Genomic DNA, 23,514 nt, shown 5'->3' with positions numbered 1-23,514 from the left:
ACCTTTTCTCTCTTTTCCCCCTTTCGCGCGAAGTTAATAAAATCTTCAACATCATCATCAACGTCAGTCATAATTATTATCAACATTTTCAGATCCATGCCTGTCGCCCATTTTTTCTATATTAGTATTCCTCGGTGTTTCTTATTTTTCGATTTGTTTGTTTGTTTTTATTTGTGTATGATGGAGTTTTTTTTTTCTTCTTCTTTCAACATCATTTCTTGTTTACATTCGTGCCATACATCTCACCATGTCTGTCAGTCAGTCAGCAGCAGCTAGATAGCTAATCAACACACGTAAAAAGATATGAAAAATGAAATTGATGCAATTTTTCTGCTACATTATTTTTTTGGGAAGCAAAGAAGCGCCACAGCTGCCGAAAATGAAAATTTGATAGGGGTTATGGAGGTTATGAAAGAATTTAAAGGACACTTCAAGGCGAGATGCCGGAATGTAAACTAATTGATGAAAAGAGGTTCTTAGACGAGACAAACCCTAGAGAGCCTCAATGTTGTTAAAGAATGAACCAGTTACTTTCAATGCAAGAATAAGCCAGCAATTTCTATCTCAGAGAGTAAGGTAGTTTCATTCTCTTTTGCAAGAGAAATGTAAAAAGCAAAGAGAGCACCATCAAATAATCAGCTGATTTGTGAAAACAATTTGGCCGCTAATAAAGCCAACACAATATTTCATTTTTTTTATTAAATGTTTTGCAGATAAAGTAATGGAAGAATTACCTTTCCCAACTGTAGAAAAGTTTAATCTAAAGCAGCACGTGCCTTCAAGGAGCGTCTCTCCACACACAGCCAGAACCATTAAAAAACTTTGGAATCAAAGGCTAACAAAATTGGGTGAAAATTAAAGTGAGACTCCCTGCCCGGCCCTGATCTAAATCCAAGAATATTAATAAAATACGTGGATGACATGTTTTTAATGTCAGCAGAACCAGAGTAGAGACTGGACTAAATTGATTAGCGGACAACTGAAATCCATTGAGGGAATCAACCTCCATATCTATCAAACCGATCGCTTTGGGTAAAAATTACCAATTTTTATTCAAAACTGCCAATGATAAATAAGACAGCTGAAATCTGAATACAGAATGTACTAATTGCAGGTGATAAAATATTTCAAAAAATGAATTGAAACGAATAAAGGACTTTTCGACAAACAACGACTATTAACTAAGTAATAAAACAGGCGACAACCCAGAGATCAAGTTATCCAGATCGGGAACCCAAGATCTATAGGAGATCGGCGTACGTATCAAATTTCTCGGAAAGGATTCAGAAGTCGAATCATAACACTAAAGACAAACTGGAACTAAGGTCACGTTGGAAATGGCATTTAGGGGCACTTCTACTACCCATCAGTTTTTAATCAGTCTGAGGCTAGAGAACCAAATCAGGGCCTTTTATATATAAATACACGAGGAATATAAATTAAAAACTCAGCAAAAACTAATGAAAAAGTGTCGTTGGAAAATTTGTCGATTTTAAAGATTTATTTGAATATCTTTTATCCGGGAACCCAAGATCTAAAAGAGATCGCCGTACAAATCAAATTTCTCTGAAAGGATTCAGAAGTCGAATCTTAATACTGAAGACAAACTGGCACAAAGGGCAGATTGGAACTGGCATTTAAGGGCACTAATACCACCAATCAATTTTTCAAACAGACTGAGGCTAGAGAACAATATCAGGGCATTTTTATTTATAAATACACGAGGAATATAAATTAAAAACTCAGCCAAAACAAATGAAAAATGTGTCGTTGGAATATTTTTCGATTTTTTAAATTTCGGCACTCTCAAGAGCTTGCCGGGAGTTTGGACTAATTACTCCGATGGCGAAAAGGATTATTTAATCGAAATCAATACTCCATATGTGCTATAATACTTTAGCGAAATTCTATTCTGACAAAAGTAAAGAGATTGAGTTGGTCGAATACCTAATATGTCGTTGGAATATTTGTCGATTTTAAAGGTTCATTAATTAATTTTATTGGGTACATACTCACGAGGATGTAAAATATACGTTGCAGAAAGTTTGTTCAACTTACTTCAGGAAAAGGAGAGGAATTCCTTCCTTCGGTTTTCAGGAATTAGAAACGAATATAAGAGATTTAAGTTCCGTTTCGGAACGTACACAAAACTACTATATTTATGTTTTTTTATTAGAAAAAAAAAAAAAAAAAACATTCTCGTACTCGAAAATCCTGTAAAACGCATAGGAAAAATAAAGAGAAAGCAGCTATGTTGGTTCTGGCCGAAAATTTAATATCCTCCACCATTTTTAAGGAACTAAAAAAATTAAAAAAAAAAATGCGTTGAAAAATGCCTCTCAAATGAAACCCAATTATATGGAGGCTATACGAAGACGTGTCCCTTCATAAGTAATTTTTTGTCATAGGCTGTAGTACCGACTCCGAACTTTGAATACGAAATTTCAAACAAATCCGGTGAGAAATGCCGCTAAAATCATGAGAATACCTAATATCGGGAGGTATCTTTATATGGCGGCTATACGAAGACGTGGACCTGCATAGGAAATTTTCTGTCATAGGTTGTAGTACCCTTAACGAACTTCAAATACGAAATTTAAAACAATTCCGGTTAATAATGTCACCAAAATCATCAAAATATCGAGAGGTATCCTTATATGGGGTCCATACGAAGATGTGAACCTGAATATATGATTTTTTGTCATAGGCTGTAGTGCCTATTACGAACTTTAAATACGATATTTGAAAAAATTCCGGTAAAAATTATCAAATGAGTTCGACTGAATTGGTACTTTCACGTGGTCGTTCACAAATGCTCCTAATTCAGATGGGCTTAAGAGATATACCACAAGTAAGGTGCTCACAGCAATCACACAGATTCGTTTCAATTTTGGGCAATTTTTTTTAGGAAAAATCAGTAACCCTCATGTGCTTTTATGACAATATCACTTATTTTTCTCTATGATCACCTCTTGTTCTTCCATAACAAGGAATCTTAGATTGCTCCGCTAGTTCTTCGTAAGAAGAATACTAAACCAACTCCATGATAAGACCTTATGGTCTGAACTTAGAAGACCTCTCAAACTTCTATAAGTGGATCTCTTGACACTTTCTTGCCAATATATCCAATTCGAAGTAAGTAGCGCTCCATTCTCTTCACATCTGTGTACACAAAACCCAAACATATGTACATGAGTATGTATTTAACTACTTCCCAAGTACACATACTCACACACATTCCTCATATTCATGGTTGTTTTTTTTTTAACTTGGGCGACAAACAGATGTTATGAATGACCGGCGGACCCGCGTGTTCTTTTCATTCGGAGGAATTTTGTTTACTCTTCTTTGTTTTTCTGCTGTTGTGAAATTTGAGCCAAGTCTTCCAGATTTGGAAGGCGAAGAGAACATGCAAAATATCATGGCATAGAAATGATGGATCCCTTGTGCAAAACTACTAAACCCGGCCCATAACAATGGTATTCCATTCATGTTGTCAACAGAGGCATGGCACGGCATAGCTGACATGATTTTTCTTTGAAAAACAAACATGGTGTTGGGTTGCGAGCCAAAAAGGAGATAACGGGGATGGAGAAGAAGGAGTTATGAGAGAAGATGTAGATTAAAAACAAAACAAAAATCACGGACAACGGGAATCATTGAGACAAGGAAAGGAGGTTCTAGGGAGATAGTTTAAAATTTCAGTAAAATAATCACTTCATTAAAAAAATGTTTTGATATGGAATTTTCCGTGTTCCAGCAGAATTTGTGCTAAAAGCCTTTCTCCGTTTAAATAAAATGTTTTTGGCTGTGAATTGTGGGCCTAATTGTCCTTTTGGTAGCCATTTCATTTTTCTATTCTCTTCCATTCTATGGAGGTTGTATTTTCTTTGTCATTCCGTGTGTAACTCTTGATATGCTCAAGTCAGACCCTACAAAATACATATATTCCGAATCTGCGAAAAATTTTACTTCAATTTAACGTTGTCCGTCTATCTGTCCGCCTGTGGAAATCACTCTAGCTGCCGAACGGTTTGAAGTAGGCTGATAAAACTTTACTCAGATGTGTGTTTGGTCCACAGGACTTTTGATATTGAAAATGAGCTATATAGGTCCACGTTTATGTATAGCCCCCATATAACTGTACCTCCTGATATTCGGTATTTTGATGATTTTATCAAACTTATTTACCGGAATTGTTTCAAATTTCGTATTGAAAGTTCGTAATGGGTACTACAGCCTTAGACAGAAAATTTTCTATGCAGGTCCACGTCTTCGTATAGCCCCCTTGTTACGGTACCTTCCGATATTCGGTATTTTTGTGATATTAGAGGCATTATTCACCGGAATTGTTTCAAATTTCGTATAGGAAGATCTTTATGGGAACTACAACCTATGAGTAAAGATTTCGTATACAGACACACGTCTTCGTATGGCCCCCATATAACAGTACCTTCCTTTATTCGGTGTTTTGGTTATATTAGCGACATTATTCATCGGAATTGTTTTAAAAGTGGTATTTTAAGTTCGTAATGGCTACTACAAACTATGACGGAAAATTGCTTATACAGGTCCAATGTCTTCGTATAGCCCCCTTATTACCATACCTTCCGATATTCGGTATTTTGATGATTTCAGCGGCATTATTCACCGGAATTGTTTCAAATTTCTTATATGAAGTTCGAAATAAGTACTACAATCTAGGACAGAAAATTGCCTATGCAGCTCCATGTCTTCGTATAGCCCCCATAAGGACTTGTTTCAAATTTCGTACTTGAAGATCTTAATAGGTACTACAACTTATGACTGAAAATTGCCCTTGCAGAACCACGTCTGTGTATAGTCCTCATATAACGGTACCTCCCAAATTTCAGTATTTTGAGGATTTTAGCCAAATTATTAAGCGAAACCGTTTTAAATTTCGTATTTGAAGATCTTAACGGGTACTACAACCTGTGACAGACAATTGTCTATATAGGTCCATGTTTTCGTATAGCCCCCATATAACAATACCTCCCGATATTCGGTATTTTGATGATTTTAGCGTCCTTCTTTACCGGAATTGTTTCAAATTTCATATTTGAAGTTGGTAACGGGTTCTACAACCTATGACAAAAAATTGTGTATGCAGGTCCTCCCCTTCGTATAGCCTCCATATATTGATACCTCCCGATATTCGTTATTTTGGTGATATTAGCGACATTATTCGCCAGAATTTTTTCAAATTTCGTATTTAAAGTTGGTAATGGGTTCTGCAGCCTATAACAAAAAATTGTGTATGCAGGTCCATGTCTTCGTATAGCCTCCATTTATCGATACCTCCCGATATTCGGTACTTTCATCATTTTAGCGACACCAATTTTTTTCAAATTTCTTATTTAAAGTTCGTAATGAGTACTACAGCCTATAACAAATAATTTATAAGGCAGGTCCTGGTCTCGTATAGCTTCCATATAAGGGTTTTCATTTAAGCGTTATTTTTCGTAATTTTTTTAAAAATTTTCAATTTTTTTCTAAATGGTGGAGGGTATTAAAAGTTCGGACCAGCCAAACTTAAAGAACGTTACTTGTTTTTTATTCGAACGCTTTACATTTCACATTGTTTTCACAAAATGTTTCCCTTGTGAAAATATCAAATAACCTGACCATTTATTTATACTTCTGTTATTTTTGTTTAAATGGGCTCTAAAAATAAATTTAATTAACACAATTAGCAGCACCAACACAATGAAGTGATTTTGTTCCCCTCGTTTCGTTTTTGAATTTAAATGCCTGTCAGCCCATGTTGGTTTGGGTGACATGACAGGGGAGTGGCGCCAAGAATTCTTAAAGATCACGAGGCATTGAAGGAGATCTCATTGTAATGGAGGGCAGAAAGTCAGATATTGGGAGGCCAAAATGTCATCCTCTTGTGTAAGATGAGAAGATTCTGAATATCTGATAAGAAACCAGATGAATTTTCTAACATAAATTGTGATGTCTTCTTTGTGAAAGAAGGAAAACATGATATCCATAAAGCATTTCTCCCATAAAGCCCCCAAGGTCTTCTTTGTATACAAAGAAAAACCGGAAACCCTGAAAGCATTTGCCCCAAAAAACGCTTAAAAAAGACCCAAAAATCATTATTCATTGAAAACCTGGAATTATTTTTTTGGCCATAAAATCTCCACGTCCTTCACAATTTGATGATGCTTGACATAAAATTAAAAGTTTTGAAATTCGTAAACGTAATTTGTGAAATCTTCTTTATAGCCGAAGGTAAACAGGAAGGCCTGCAATCATTTTCCCAAAAAGCTCCCAAGGTCTTGCCAAAGAACTCCAAAAGATCTTTAACTCATAAAAGACCTAAAACTATTTCTTTTGCCATAAAATCACATCCACGTCCTTCACTAAGACGACCTTCTGTTTTACATAAAAAAAACTGTTTTGAAATTCTCCCCCATTAAAAAAGTACCGTTTACATTTTAATTACTTAGAAATTTATTGGATACCTCACAACATTCCATCACTTGTTATGCATGAGTGAGTAATCTGTCATAAACCATCTGTCTAATGTGGCGTTTCCACTGCACTTGATTCGCTCTCTATTCGTTGTTTGACCCTTAACTATGAAAAAACTACCTAATTCTTCACACAAAATTTCCTGAGCGAACACTCATATTTGTACGTTGTTCAAATCAAATCACTCTCAGAACAACGAAAAAATATGTCCCATCCCTAACAAATGAGAGCATTTATCGAAAAAATAAATTATGACATTTAAAAATTAAAAATAGAAAAATTTGATGAAATTTTAAAAATTTTCGGGAAGACTGAAAATTATGAATGAAAACTACAATGTTGAATGGCGTATGTACATTCAAACGAAAGTAAATTTTGTTTTCTCTCTCATTCGAGGTACGCATTTTGTCCACGAGTTAAAATTTTCAGAGAAAACGCAAACAAAAGAGGCAACATTTTCAAAATGTTTCTATCGGCAGAAAAAATGTTTGACAAGTGTCTCTCCAGCAGAATTTAAAAATGGAAAAACACAAAAATGTGTTCAAAATGTCAACATTTACACAAAAAGTTGAAATCGTGAATGAAAATTGTAAAATTAATGATATAATAAATCTTTGGGAGGAAAACAATAATTTCTTCTATTCATATTAGTGAGAATTTCATGTAATTTCGTATAAATTCCCATTAAAATCAACAAACAAAATTTTTGAAAAAAGGAATTATTTTACTATGAATTACGAATCGTGCCGTATGAACGGGTTAATTCGTGTACCTAATTCTGAGAGCGAACAACGTTGTTCGGTTTCCAATGGAAACATGCTATAAGTAAACAATTGCCGTATGCCCTACCATTAAAATTCTTGGCCAGAATCTGAAGAAAAAATTCCAGATGTCTTTGTTATCGATTTTTAGAATAACTTTAGAATTGCCAACAATCCAAACACTTGATCGATGTGTGCTAAATTTTTTTTCTGTTTTCACTCAGATTTAAAATTCAATGTGAATACCATTAAAATTGATTCATTTCAGTGCTTGAAAGTACGAATGAGAAGAAGAAGAAGAATGAACGTAAATATACAGACAACTTGGTTAAAAACGTGCTTTATCACATTACAACAACAATATATGAAAATGATAAAAAAAAAAACAAAAAAAAAAGTAAATAAAAAACAAGCTTAGCAAACAACCTTAAACTCGTCTCGGATCGAGAGGTAATAGAAAAAAGTGCATTAAAAAAAAACGTTATTAACAAATAACGACAAGAGAACCAAGTCTAGAAGGGGCACAAGATCATAACTTTTTAAATAAACAAAAATAAAAAATAAATATTGAAAAAAATCCAACTGTTAATGATTTTCGTAAAAAAAAAGTCTAGGCTAAATTCATTCATTCACAATATTTAAATGCAGCAGCAGTAGCAGCAACCATCGGCCAATGTCGCCATTTCATGACATCATATGATTCATGAATTATCTTGAATTATGACCCAAAGAAAAATTTGCAAATAAAAAAAAAATTGAATACAAATTAAGTTTTTTTCTTTTTTCCTCTGCCCACAAAATTCCAGCCAAGATAATTTAAAACCTATTTTAATTATAATTAACCTTTAACACTCTTTCTCCGTGGAATTTCTTCTCCAAATCATTACCACAGGCAAAGAAAAAAATAAAACCAATCATTTATAAAAGAAAAATTGCCGAAAACCCTTAATTAAGTGTTTAAGACATGGGTGCCATGCCATTACGCCGCCACTGCTGCTGCGTCGTTCACTAATACGTAACACAGCGTAACGAATGGCTACTTGAGCACCATACCATACAAAGTATGGCTTAACAGAGGATTAAGGCGCAATCAGTAACAACAAGAACAGCAACAAAGAAAAAACAGATGTTTAACACACTTTTAATTGTCTCGGCGGCACACAGAGAGCAGCAAGTCCTCAACACAGTTAGACAGTCCACTCTTAAAAGAATAACAACAACAAATCATCCATTATGAGAGCAGCAGCGACTTGGTAGAGCACAAAACGGAACAAGATTTTAATTGTTGACAACCAAAACAATGCACCACTACAATTTCATTGAGAGTGTGTGTGCTGCCATGATCATTGAATCATTTAAATGAGAGTAGTCAGTGGTTCTTTTGTTCAAGTGATCTTGAAATGAAGTTTAATTTAAATGCATATTTTGTTGGTTTTTGAATGGGAATCAAATGAAAAATATTAACTGCTATTAATAACAATAATTGAGAAGTCCATAGAAAAGAAAACAAAATTGTCATAAAATGATAACCATACTCAAGTGATAGAAAAGAAAACAAAAAAACATATCATAAAACTGTAACGGCATTTAGACAATGGCATTACAAGAGAGATGATCTCAGAGTTAAAGACAAATAAAGCCTGTCTATAATGGCAATAATATATAGTTTCTTGGGGGGTATTGTTACAATAAACAATTGATAACTCATGATGTTCCTTGTTATTATTCAAAAAATCCAAATATACCCTCCATTCTATGGAAATAAGTCGATATAGCAATGTCCATCTGTTGTAGTCACGCTATCTTTCGAAAGTATTTTTCCAATAGGCAAGTTAAGTTCCTTAGCCTCCATATGACAGTATCCCCTGATATTCGATATTTTGATGATTCTAGCCAATTTCTTAATGGAATTTCTCAAACAGAATTGCCTATATAAGTCTACGATATCGTACAGCACCCATATAACGGTATCTCACGATCATCGGTATTTTGATGATTTTAGCCACATTTTTCAATGGAATTGTCTGCAAATCAACACAAGGAGTTCTTTCTGAACACTTTACCCCCTGAAAGAGAACTGTATATTAGGGTCCACGATATCGTATAGCCCCCATACAACAGTTCCTTCAGATATTCGGTATTTGTATGATTTTAATTACATTTTTGGCCGTAAATGTTTCAAATTTCGTCTTGGAAGATATTTATGGGTACTACAGGGTAAGATAAAAAAACTGCAACAAAGTCAAACGCCATAATTTTTACATTTTTTTTAATTTTAGAATAAGTTTAGATTTGTTTGAATTGCTCAAATTTGGCACAAATTATGGCCTTCAAACGGCCAATGAAACCGTCACACGCTGCCCGAATGTTGTTCTGCGGTATTTTGGCCCATTCCCGGCGAAGCGCTTGCTTGAGGAGATGGAGATTGTGCGCTGGAAATGAAGCGAGGAACTTCATTTTATAACCATTCTTGGGTGGAGCGTGCTGAGTGCGATGGCGCAGAGTCCTGTTGGAATGTCCCAGGTCTGCGGCCAAAATGTTTGCGTGTCCAAGGCTTTAATACAACCTCCAGAATATTTTCGCGATCATATTCGGCATTTCTTCTGATGCCACAGTCGATTAATACGAGCGGAGAGCGACCATCGCCGGCGCTTGAGTTCTGGTGGCCAACCGAAGGTGCATATTTTCAGTTGACCCCTTTGGCAAGTAAACATGATCATTTTGTTTATTTTCAAACTGCTGGACAACGAATGTTTTTTTTTCCATCGGGGAAAACCAAATTCGGCAGATCACCACTTTCGGACAAGCGAAGTAACTTTTTAGCTCTTTTGAGTCTATTTTCTTTCAGTTGCGGTGTAAGTTCTTGCACTTTTTGGAATTTCAATGGCTTTACCCCGAGCCCATGTTTCAATATTTGCCGAATGAAATATTGCGATATGTTCAGCTCACGAGCCATTTTTCGGCCACTGCGACACGGGTTCTTTACTTTTCCGACCATTTCTGCTGATGTTGTAACAGCTGTCGAACGAGTGGCTTAGAAACGACAGCAGTCTGAAGTTGGTTGCAGTTTTTTCATCTCACACATGAAGGTCCTCGTCTTCGTATAGCCCTCATATAACGATACCTCCCGATATTCGGTATTTTGATGATTTTAACGGCAGTATTCTTCGAATTTCGTATTGGAAGATCTTTATGGGTACTACAAGCTATGACAAAAAATTTCCTATGCAGGCCTCCGTCTTTGTATAGTCCCCATACAACGGTACCCTCCGATTTTTTGTATTTTTATAATTTTAGTGACATTATTTAGCGGAATTGTTTCAAATTTTGAATTGGAAGATCTTAATTGGTACTACAGCCTATTGCAGAAATTTTCGTATGCAGCTCCTCGTCTTCGTATAGCCACAATATAACGGCGTTCGTTATTTTTCGACGATTTTTTTCATGTTAAAATTACAAATTGTTTTATGATCAAAATTGGCGCCCAACGTAATTGTGTAGCTTTCTACAATAAAAGCTCATTTACGATTACAACATATCAATCCATTTGAGGTTCTTACATAGCAATAGATATATTCGAATACAATTTATCCATATTTCATATTAATTATAATCTTTGGTGATAATCAAATTACTATTGTTATAACAAAAGTGGCGCCCAACGTATACATTTTCTTTCAATTACTATTCAGAGCAATATTCAAAGTGGAGTGAGTGGGTGGCTAAACACATTAACTTATAATTAAATAAAATTCAAAACGACAATATAATTGCAATTAAACTCGCAATTCTCCCGGGGTATTTCCAGAACAAAACAACATATGGAACGACAAAAAACTATTCAAGAAAACTAGTTTTCTAATTGCACTTACGTTGTTTTCATATTCATATTCCTTTATTTTCATAGCTAATATTTATTCCAGTATCTGGTGTCACAAAAAAAACAAATACAAATAATAAAAATGTAAATTCAAAAATAATTAAACGACAACGTTAGTTATTATTATTGCATAAATTTAACGAAAAACACAAACACACATATACACAAATATTCTAAATGACCTTGCCTTAAGTGTTATTTTTAAATAAGAAGAAAAAAGTAAATAAATAATAGAAAAAATAAACCAATACCAACAAATACCAAATAAAACAAATCAAACCAAACCAAACGGAGAGAGAATCAACGAGACAAATAGAAAAAAATAAATTTATTTCGTTTGTTATTTTTAACGAAATTAAATATTATTTTTATAAAAAATTAAAAAAAAAGTGTTTTGCAAGAAACACTTTGTGCGAATTAAACAGAAGCAGAGTTTCATTTTTTTGTTACTAAAATTAAGTTAAAATGAAATTTCCTGAATATGTTCCGAATAATATATTGGTAAGAATGGTTGTTATTATTTTCAGATTACTTATTTTTATATATTAATTATTTCGCCTATATAAGTTTCTCTGGAGAGCTGTGTTACATATTTTTAAAAATAAATTATAAAGTTAACGTTCTTAAAGAACGACGTGTATAAAAAAATACAACTCTTTAAAACAATATTATTTTTTAATCCATTAAATAGAAAGAAATTTTAAAAATTCGTGATTGTTTTTTTATTTTCCTTTTATTTGTTCTTTTTAAATCTACATTTTTTTAAAAATCCAAGGTCTTAAAAATTGATGTTATTTAGTCCATGAATTTTAAAAATCTAAAAAAAAATATTTTTTGGAAGTCATAAGTTTTTAACAAACAGCGGGTTTTAAAAATTGACGTTATTTTTTAAAAAAATCAAGTTTTCATTAAAAATTAGTTTTTTAATGTTTGATTAAATTTGGGCTTTTTTTAAATCACGATTTAAGAAAAAATCTACATCTCTTTTAAATTCACAATTTGATTTTTAATTTCCATATTTTTAAAAATTTCAGCTTTTTGTAATTTTTTTTTAAATCCCCGCATTTTCCAATTCATTTTTATACCCAGAACTGAAATCTACGTTTTGTAGAAAATCCAGGTTCAATACTTTTTTTTTAATCCACATTTTTAAAAGGTTTAGTTCGAAGAAATCCAACTTTTCCAAATCCACATTTTTTTTCCCAAAATCTACTTTTGTCTTATCGTTATCTTATCTCAACGATTTGAAGCTTAAAAAATCACATTTCAGAAATCTCTTTTGACACCTTTCTTTGCTGGTCCTCAAAATCTTCTTTTAAGAGCAATCTGTACGTTCCGAAAAAATCGCATTTAAGAGCTAAAATTTTTTTCAGAGGCCCATTTAGGCGAGAATTTCATTGAAGTGCTTAAAAACCCACGATTCAAACAATTCTTAAAAACCCACATCCCCACAAAACCCACAATTATTAAAAATTCGGGTTTTTGGTTCCCAAAACAAATTTTAAAATCCGCATTTTGCAGCCTTTAAAAAATTTAAAAAAAAATAGTTTTTAGGCCTCCAAAGAAATTTTTAGAAATTCACAACTTGGACCCTCAAAACAATTCTTAAAATGCCTTGTCTTAGGCCCTCAAATCAACTCTTAAAAATTTACCTTCAGAGCCTCAAATCAATTCAAAAAAAGTCAATATTTTAGGTTCTGCCTTCTTTAAAAATTTCTAAAAATTTGACCTTTAAGTCCAGAAAACAGTTCTAGTCTAAGACACCCCAAACATTTTTTTTAAAAACCCAATGTTTAAGACATTCAAAATATTTCATAAAAATCCACGTTTTATGCTCTCTATTTTTTTAATACAAATTTTAAAGCTTCTATAAGGCCCTTAAAACTACTTTTAATAATCCACGTTTTTATGCTTTTGTAAGGCCCTTTCATATCCACGTTCGAAAGGATGTTTGAGGTCCTTTAGAAACTAACTTAAAAGCCCACGTTTTAAATCTTCTAAGAGATCCTTCTATTCGATCCTTTAAAATCTTTTATACGACCCTTCATATTAAAATTAAATAAAATTATATAAGGCACCTGAAAATTGTCGATTAAGATGCACGTTTTCGAGTTCTACTAAGGCTTTCGGTAATACTTATAAAAATTTCAAGCTCAAGAGCTGTCTTTTGATCATCGTTTCAAGACTTTGCTGAGACCCCTAAAATAATCTAAAAAACGTTTTTAAACTTTCAAAAAATGCAAAAAAAATCGATGTTTTAGGTCTTGTCCTTGTAAATAATCTTAAAAATTCACGTTCGAAAACCCGCATAAAGAGGTCTTTAAAAGAAGTCGATTAGGGTTCAGCAAAAATTTTCTAAAAATCCATGTTTAAGATCGCGTTTAAGGACCCTCAAACCATTCGTGACCCCTTAAAATTTCCCTAAAAATCCACTTTAAATCCTTTAAAAAAATCCTTAACATTTATGTTAGTGGTTCCTCGAAAAATTCTTAAAATCCAACTTTAAAAACTCCATCAAAATCGCTAAAAATATTCCAAAAAATCTCTTAAAATTCACGTTTTAGAACTCTTTTTAAGGTCCCTCAAAATATTATTTAAAATACACTTTTAAGAACTATATTGAGGTCCCTCAAAATATTCCTAGATCTTTAAGTTCAAGAACACTATAGTAATCCATCATAATATTCCTACAAATCCATGTTTGAGAACTCTATAAAAGTCCCTCAATATATTCCTAAATGTCCACCTTAAAGGGCCCTCAAAATATTCTTGAAAATCCACCTTTAAATATTCGATGAAGTTCCCTCAAAATATTCTTAAAAATCCAAATTTAATAACTATACTAAGGTAAAAAGTCCAAAAAATCCATGCTCAAGAAATATTTTTAAAAATTCATGCTTAAAAATATTATTCAGGCCAATGAAAATTCACGTTTAACAAATCTATTGGCCCTTAAAATTTTTTAAAATCCCTCAAAATATTCTTAAAAATCAACCCTTAAGAACTCGTTGAAGGTCCCATTAGGGTCCCTCAAAAAAGTCTTAAAAATCCACGTTGAAGAGTCCTATTAAGACCCCTAAAATATTATTTAAAATCCACGTTTAGGACAGCATTAGCCCCTTAAAATGTTCTTAAAATTTTACATTCAGACACTCTATTAAAACCCCTAAAAATAATCATAGAAATCCACGTTTACAAACTCCATAAAAGTCCCGCAAAATATTCCTAACTAACCACGTTAAAGGGCCCTCAAAATATTTTTGAAAATCCAACTTCAAATACTCGATGAAGTGCCCTCAAAATATTCTTAAAAATCCGCCTCAATATATTCCTAAATGTCCACCTTAAGGGGCCCTCAAAATATTTTTAAAAATACTACTTTAAATACTCGATGAAGTTCCCTCAAAATCCACATTTAAAACTCTACCCAGGCACATTTTTTTTTTCAACCAAATTTGGTTAATATTAGTGAATGAAAAATTATGCATTTCAATAGTTGGTTAAGCCCCTTTTTCTGATTTGTTCTGTGTGGGTGTTAAGTCATCGTCAGTCATATGACTGACTGGCTGACTGACTATCTTTTAACCATATATACATTTTTTTTGTTTCATAAATTTTCATGAGACGTTAATTTAACAGAACATTTAAATGCAAATGCAGTTCAATAAACCAAAAAAAAAAAAAAGAAAAAAATAAAACGAAACACACGAAATTTACATAAAAGTATTTTCTAGTTTCTTAACTTGTTGTAAGTTGTAAAATTTGTTTTACAACACTTTTTTCGTGTGTGTGCGTATATCTCTGTGAGGTAACAAACCCATAATTGTGGGTTGTTGTTGCATTGCTTAGTATTTAGTTGGCTTTTTTTTCAATACAAAGTTTTGAATTTGAAGTGCAGGTGTAGACGTTTTATTTTTTTTTGGTCGTGCTTGAGTAATATTGATTAGCAATAGCAAATGAAGTATTGCATGAAATATTGAAAAATATTGGAATTGAAATATTTTTTATTTTTAAATTAGGAATTTAGAATGGATTCTTCTTTATCTTAGAAGGCCTTTAAAAAGATCTTCAAACCAGAGATGGCATTTCTTTATTTCTTTATATATCATCGTGCCTCATCGAAATAACGGTTTTTGACCCTACGTCTCTTTGGAGCAAATCCGTTTCAGGACATTTGGAGTCGATCTAGAAATGTCCATCCGTCCGTCTGTCTGCCTCTCTGTCTTTTGCGCACCATAACTCTCGAGGGAGTGCACAGAAAGTGAAAGGATAATCCGACTTGGCTCCAACTTTGCAAATCATAATATTTGCATTAGTGCTAGGTCAGGTGAAAAAATGGAAAATACCGGTCCACTCCATCAAGTACCACCCCCACAAAGGGTCAACATTTTGAATATTCCTGAAGCTCATAAAACTCCAAATTAACAGCTGATTTCATTCGGACTTGGCACATCTTAATATTTCTATCAACACAAGATCTGTTATAAAGATGGAAGGAATCGGATCATGTCTTCTGGTACCTCCCCCCCAAAGGATCGAAGTTTTCAATAACCAAAACGATCATAAAATCCGAAATAAGCATTTGGTTCGCTTCAAATTACACACATCACAAAATTTTTATTAAGCCAAGGTCAGATGTGAAAATGGGATTTATTGGTCCACTCCTTCTGGTACCCCCCTCCCAAAGGATCGAAGTTTTGACTAACCAAAATGATCATAAAATACGAAAAAAGCATCCGGATCCCTTCAAGTTACACACATCACAATATTGGATATATCGGCCCACTCTTTCTGGTACATCCCCCCAAAAAGGGTGAAAATTTTGAATATCCATGAAATTCATAAAAAGCACGAAATTAACATTCGATTCTATTCAGACTTGGTACATCTCAATATTTGCATCAACACAAGATCTGTTATAAAGATGGTAGAGATCGGACCATTCCTTCTGGTACCTCCCTCACAAAGGGTGAAAATTTTGAATATCCATGAAGATCATAAAACGCGAAATTGCCATCCGATTCAATTCAGACTTGGTATATTTCAATATTTTCATCAAAACAAGATCTGTTATAAATATGGTAGAGATCGGACCATTCCTTCTGGTACCACCCCCACCAAGGGTCAAAATTTTGAATAACCAAAATGATCATTAAATCCGAAATAAGCATCTGGTTCGCTTCAAATTACACACATCACAGTGGTTTTATTAATCCAAGTTCTGATGTGAAAATTGGATATATCGGTCCACTCCTTGTGGTAGCTCCCCCACAAAGGGTCAAAATTTTGAGTAGCCATGAAGCCTTTAAAGCGCGAAATTGCCATCCGATTCAATTCAGGCTTGGTATATTTCAATATTTTCATCAAAACAAGATCTGTTATAAATATGGTAGAGATCGGACCATATCTTCTGGTGGCACCTCTCCCACACAGAGTTCTAGATTTTGAAAACCAAAACGTTCAAACGAAATAACCATAGCGAAATAACCATCCAACTCTCTTCAATTTTCACACGGACAAACATTTTTGCTAACACAAGATCTGTTGTTAAGATGGTAGATATCTGCCAACCCCTTCTGGTATCTCACCCACAAGTGGTCACAATTTTCAATAATTTTATCTGTCATAACTTGCGAAACAAGTCAGCGATTCTCTATATCTGAATCTAAATATCTCCATATCTAAATATTTCTCTCAACCAGAAATCTGAGATGAGTGTGGAATTTATGATTTCGCATAAAATTGGTTATGAAAATTTGGATTCTCTTGTAATCTTGTCCATACCAATATTTTTATTTGTATTAAATGAAGTATGAAAATGGAATACATCGGCCTACGATATCTGGTACCTCTCGCAGATTTTAACATTTTTTAAAAATTATCACATATTTCATACAAAGTGATTTCATACAAAGGATCGATCCAAAATGGACAGTATTGGCCCATTCCTTTGGAACCTACTCCATATAAGGTCAACAATTTAAATAATCATAACAGGAGTCAAAATTTGGCTGAGTTTATACATCTGTCGGCAAAACCGACTGATACTTTTTAACTTGTTTTTCTATCTCTCGGATTTCAAAACTCCAATTACCTTCTATGCATTATTTCACAACGCCATAAATACCCCTCCCGTTTTTTAACATTTTCACATTTTTCATTTTAACATTTTCTAAAAATATAGGAAGTAACCGATATAGTCCAAACAGGGCATATTTATATATTTATTTAGGTCCGATACGAAATAGACAATATTGGCCTATTCCTTCGGAACCCACTCCATAGAGGGTCAACAATTTTAATAATCACAATCAGAAGTCAAAATATATTTAAATAATCGAACATTGGCTGAGGGTATACATCTGTCGGCAAAACCGACAGATACTTTTTAACTCGATTTTCTATCCATCGTATTTCAAAACTCCAATTACCTTCTATGCAATATTTCACAACGCCATAAATACCCCTCCCGTTTTTTGTTTTTCTTTTTTTTAATCATTTCTTGCATCAAAATCACGTATCGTATTTTTGTTTTTTTATTTTATGATTTATATTTAAAAGAAAATATACAAAAAAAGTCTACCTGTTGCACTTCCGGCAATTTAATTCATTCACGATTATTGTGAGGTCTACTTTGTTACCTCTTCTTTATTGCTCTCCCTCTCACTCTCTCTTACTCTCTGACTCATGCAAAGACCATCGTTTTTTAAACATATTCATTAGACCATACAAATTTGTTTACTAATTTTTTTTTATTACCTTGATTTCATAATTGTTTTTTACGAAAAAAATTTAAAATTTACATTTTTTTACTAATTCCCTCCCTCTTTTCCGTTTCTTCTTCTTTACAGGGTGATCGTACAACATGGGAGTACCACACAGTGTCGGTAACTCGTGTGCCGGGCTATGGTTTTGGTATTGCCGTTTCCGGTGGTCGTGATAATCCACATTTTGCCAATGGTGATCCTTCAATTGCCGTTTCAGATGTCTTAAAAGGCGGACCGGCCGAGGATCGTTTACAGTGAGTAGAAAAACAATAACAACAAAAATATGATGAATCACTGAGAAAAAGACAATGGAAACTAACATTCACACATGGTTTTCCTATGTCAAGCCTTAGTTTTTCTTTTTTCTAAATTCCTTTGACTCCCTCAACATTTTGTTGGGAATTGAATTTTATTATTTTTGTTTTTGTTTCTTATTTTTAAATATTAAACACAAGTGTTTTGTTATTTACATACATGTGTTGTATTTTGGTAGTCAGCCGCTTGTTAAGAATTTCCCCATTTCCTTTGGTGTCAAGGCAGATTCGAGATAGGAAGTAAAAGAGCCATTAAGCACGTTTTATGTGCGGCTGTCATCGGCAGGTACAGCCAGCCTATTTTAATGTGGGTGTTAACTGTCAGGAAAATTTTGAAATGTTCTTTTGATTTTCAAAATTATTTTGTAATAGGAAATACTGCCTTTGAGAGCTGTTTTATGTTGCTCTTTTGACTTGTCATTTGCATTTAATATTTTACGTGAGGAAATGGGAGAGGATTGGAATTTGGAAATGGAAACTGAAGTATTTAACAAATAAAGGATTGTTGAACAATAAATGTGGGACAATTTTTTTTTTCAAAAAATCAGAAAAAAGATTTTCTCCTAAAAAATCTACGAAAATATTTTTTCAAAAATCCACAAATATATATTTTTAAAAAAATCGACATAATAACACTGTGTGACAAAATCCAAGTTTTCAATAACTGGAGAAAGAACCCAGCAGAAGTTAAGAAGTTGTTAGAAAGTATCAGTCGGTTTTGTGTACAGATATAGGCACATAGCTTCATGCCCGTGAAGATAAATTTTAAAATATAAATGCAATGTGTTGGTGCGCAAGGGGTTAATTGAAAAATAGTTTGTTTTTTAATATTAATGATTTTTACCACTTTTTTTTTGGATAAATCAACGTATTTTTAAATTAATTTAAATTAAATTAATTAATTAAATTAATTTAACAGGAAAATGACACAATTTCCCGACGAGGACGAATAACCAGAGTGGTGTTGGCGGTAGGGGAACTGCATGGAAAATGCTGAATTGCACAAAAACTATGCTAGCTGCGTCATTGAGGCGGGTCTTAAATGAAAGGTCTCGAGGAGTACTTTCTGGCTATATATGCCTTATATTCCCAACTGATTTCAGATAATCGAATTTTTTCGATTTTCTAACCAAAGTGGCGGTTTCGGTAGGGTAACTGCATGGAAAATGCTGAATTGCACAAAAACTATGCTAGCTGCGTCATTGAGGCGGGTCTTAAATGAAAGGTCTCGCGGAGTACTTTCTGGCTATATCTAAAATGAAAGGTCTCGAGGAGTACTTTCTATTCCCAACTGAATATAAGGCATATATAGCCAGAAAGTACTCCTCGAGACCTTTCATTTAAGACCCGCCCGCAGCTAGCATAGTTTTTGTTCAATTCAGCATTTTCCGTGCAGTTTCCCTAATATTGGCCTATTCCTTCGGAACCTACTCCATAGAGGATCGACAATTTAAATAATCATAACAGAAGTCAAAATATATTTAAATAATCGAATATTGGGTGAGGTCAAGGATAAGAAGCTATGATGCCCGTGAAGATAAATTTTAAAATATAAATGCAATGTGTTGGTGCGCAAGGGGTTAATTGAAAAATAGTTTTTTTTTAATATTAATGATTTTTACCACTTTTTTTTGGATAAATCAACGTATTTTTAAATTAATTTAAATTAAATTAATTAATTAAATTAATTTAACAGGAAAATGACACAATTTCCCGACGAGGACGAATAACCAGAGTGGTGTTGGTGGTAGGGAAACTGCATGGAAAATGCTGAATTGCACAAAAACTATGCTAGCTGCGTCATTGAGGCGGGTCTTAAATGAAAGGTCTCGCGGAGTACTTTCTGGCTATATCTAAAATGAAAGGTCTCGAGGAGTACTTTCTATTCCCAACTGAATATAAGGCATATATAGCCAGAAAGTACTCCTCGAGACCTTTCATTTAAGACCCGCCCGCAGCTAGCATAGTTTTTGTTCAATTCAGCATTTTCCGTGCAGTTTCCCTACCGAAACCGCCACTTTGGTTAGAAAATCGAAAAAATTCGATTAACAGAAATCAGTTGGGAATATAAGGCATATATAGCCAGAAAGTACTCCTCGAGACCTTTCATTTAGGACCCGCCTCAATGACGCAGCTAGCATAGTTTTTGTGCAATTCAGCATTTTCCATGCAGTTTCCCTACCACCAACACCACTCTGGTTATTCGTCCTCGTCGGGAAATTGTGTCATTTTCCTGTTAAATTAATTTAATTAATTAATTTAATTTAAATTAATTTAAAAATACGTTGATTTATCCAAAAAAAAGTGGTAGAAATCATTAATATTAAAAAAAAACTATTTTTCAATTAACCCCTTGCGCACCAACACATTGCATTTATATTTTAAAATTTATCTTCACGGGCATCATAGCTTCTTATCCTTGACCTCACCCAATATTCGATTATTTAAATATATTTTGACTTCTGTTATGATTATTTAAATTGTCGATCCTCTATGGAGTAGGTTCCGAAGGAATAGGCCAATATTGACCATTTCGTATCGGATTTAAATAAATGTGATATAAATGTTCCAACGTACCAGGTTTGGACTATATCGACTATTTGATAATTTTTACAAAATGTTAAAGTGTGCATGAGGTCCAGATAAAGTCGACCGAAGTATTCCATTTTCATACGACATCTAATACGGAAAAAAATATTGGCATGGGCAAAATTATAAGAAAATCGAATATTTATATCTAATTGTATGCGAAACCATAAATTCCATATTCGTTTTGGGTTTCTGTTTGGGAGGAATATTTAGATATATCAAGTTATAAAGAATCGCTGGCTTGTTTCGCAAGTTATGACAGATAAATGAATTAAAAATTGGTAGCCTTTGGGGGTGAGGTACCAGAAGGGGTTCGCAGATACATCTCATCTTCACAACAGATCTTGTGTTAGCAAAAATATTTGGATAAGTGAAATTTGAAGAGAGTTGGATGCTTATTTCGCTTTCTTTGGGCGTTTTGCTTTTCAAAATCTTGAACTCTGTGTGGGGGAGGTGCCAGAAGAAATATTCCGATCTCTTTATAACAGATCTTGTGTTGATGGAAATATTGTGATGTGCCAAGTCTGAATGGAATCGGATGTTAATTTTGCGTCTTATGAGATTCATGGATATTCAAAATGTTGACCCTTTGTGGGGGAGGTACCAGAAGGAATAGACCGATATATCCCATTTTCGCACCAAACATTGGATTTATAAAAATATTGTGATATGTGTAATTTGAAGAGAACCAGATGCTTATTTCGATTTTAATGATCGTTTTTGTTATTCAAAATATCGGCCCTTAGTGGGGGAGATACCAGTAGGAATTGCCCGATCTACACCATCTTTATATCAGATCCTGTGTTGATGGAAATATTGTGATGTGCCAAGTCTGAATGGAATCGGATGTTAATTTCGCATTTTATGGATATTCAAAATTTTGAACCCTTTGTGGGGGACGTATCAGAAGGAGTGGACCGATATATCCCACCTTCACAGCAGATCTTGTGTTAGTAGAAATAATGGGATATGTGAAATATGAAAGGGAACCGGATGCTTAATTCGGATTTTATGATCGTTTTGTTTATTCAAAACTTTGAGCCTTTATGGGCGAGGTCCGATCCGATTTCTACCATCTTTATAACAGATCTTGTGTTGATGGAAATATTGAGATGTACCAAGTCCGAATGGAATCGGATGTTAATTTGGCCTTTTATGAGCTTCAGGAATATTCATTATTTTGACTCTTTGTGGGGGAGGTACCATAAGGAGTGGACCGATATGTTCCATCTTCTCACTAGACCTTGGGTTAATACAAATATTATGCTGTGTGTAGCTTGAAGATAATCGGACACATACATTACATTTTATAAAACTATAATTATTCAAAATTTGGACCCTCTGTGAGGGAGGTACTGGATGGAGTGAACCGATATTGTCCATTTTCGCACCTGACCTAGCACTGATTGAAATATTACGATTTGCAATGTTAGAGCAAAATTGGATGATCCTTTCTCTTTCTGCGCAGTAAATTATTTTCTTTGAAAATTTTGATATTTTGTGGGGAAGGTACCAGAAGAAGTGGACCGATATTGCCCATCTCCGAACTCGATCTATGTTTGATAATAATATTACGATGTACCAAGTTTGGATCAAATCGGTAACTCCCTTCGAGAGTTATCTTTCGCACCAGCCAGACAGATAGACAGATGGACGGACGGACATCATTAAATCGACTCTAAATGTCCTGAAATGGATTTGTTCCAAAAAGACCTAGGGTCTAAAACCGTTATTTTGATGAGACACGTTTTGGCCGTACCAAATTATATATACCCTTTGTAGCCATATGGCTGAGGGTATAACAATTCTTAATGAACAACTAAATACTATGTCTAGAAAATTTTCCTTGTTCCAGAAAATTTTCTCAAAAATCCACGATTGTTCAAAAAAATAGAGAAAAGCTCAAAAATTGACTATTCTCTACTTTTGACGTCTTAGTGAGAATTTTGGTTCTATTGAAAATTCTTCGATTTTTTTACACAATACCACTGGTAAAAGAATTTAGTACTTCTCATACACTTATGGTTAGATTTTGGGCAAATTTCCAACTACGTGATTCTTTTAGGAACGAGAGAGGTCTTCCCTCTTTTGATATCTATTTTTTGTGTATCTTGCCAACGGTTTTCAAAATTCTTCTTTGGCCAAAGCAACTAAGTTTATTGGCCAAGATTTTTGGTTTTTTTTTATAACTTCCAAATAAACGATGAAAAAAAAAGGTTTGTGAAGTGCAAATACCCATACTTTAAATCCTCTTAATTATTTTCAATGAAGCATTGAAAAAATATTTTCTTTTTTTTTTTAAATCTTCCAAAAAATATGTCACAGTACCATAAAACACATCATTAATAAACGTACGGAAGCGTAGAGACGCTGTTGTTTATGATGATGATGCGTAACACCGGGCCAGACAATTGCTATGCGTAACATCGTCATCGTTTGTCTTGTATGGCAAATTAAGATAACAACTCGTTAAAGAAGACAACAACAACAAAAATATTAAATCTCAAATACAAATGTTGGGTGTAAGTACACTTACAACATCTTACACTGCATTATTATTTTGAGGTTATAATTGTGTAATTAAGGTATATGTGTATAATATTGAGGTTATGGAAGACTTTTATCTTCTCCAGGGGGAAAATACAAATAAATGAAGAGATGATAACAAGAGGGCTTTTAATAAGCTATTTAAGGGGAAGTGA

The 23,514-nt window shown here is 33.7% G+C and overlaps 1 protein-coding gene across 11 annotated transcripts in view; it reads left to right on the top strand.

Moving 5' to 3' along the window:
• LOC101889943 (tight junction protein ZO-1) overlaps window positions 1–23,514 on the top strand; it is a 342,065-nt gene that overhangs the window by 284,215 nt on the left and 34,336 nt on the right. For 10 of the 11 annotated variants that reach the window (XM_059129003.1, XM_059129001.1, XM_059129000.1 and 7 more), the window contains one exon: window positions 17,994–18,163. In XM_059129003.1, coding sequence (XP_058984986.1) covers window positions 17,994–18,163 — 170 coding nt within the window. Of the gene's footprint in view, window positions 1–11,169; window positions 11,644–17,993; window positions 18,164–23,514 lie in introns of all 11 variants that reach the window. The other variant, XM_005188444.4, reaches the window with a different exon arrangement.

Source organism: Musca domestica, unplaced genomic scaffold (assembly GCF_030504385.1).
Source record: "Musca domestica strain aabys unplaced genomic scaffold, Musca_domestica.polishedcontigs.V.1.1 59, whole genome shotgun sequence".
Lineage (NCBI taxonomy): Eukaryota > Metazoa > Arthropoda > Insecta > Diptera > Muscidae > Musca > Musca domestica.
Note: the sequence above shows the minus strand (reverse complement) of the source record. Positions and strands in the feature narration are given on the sequence as shown.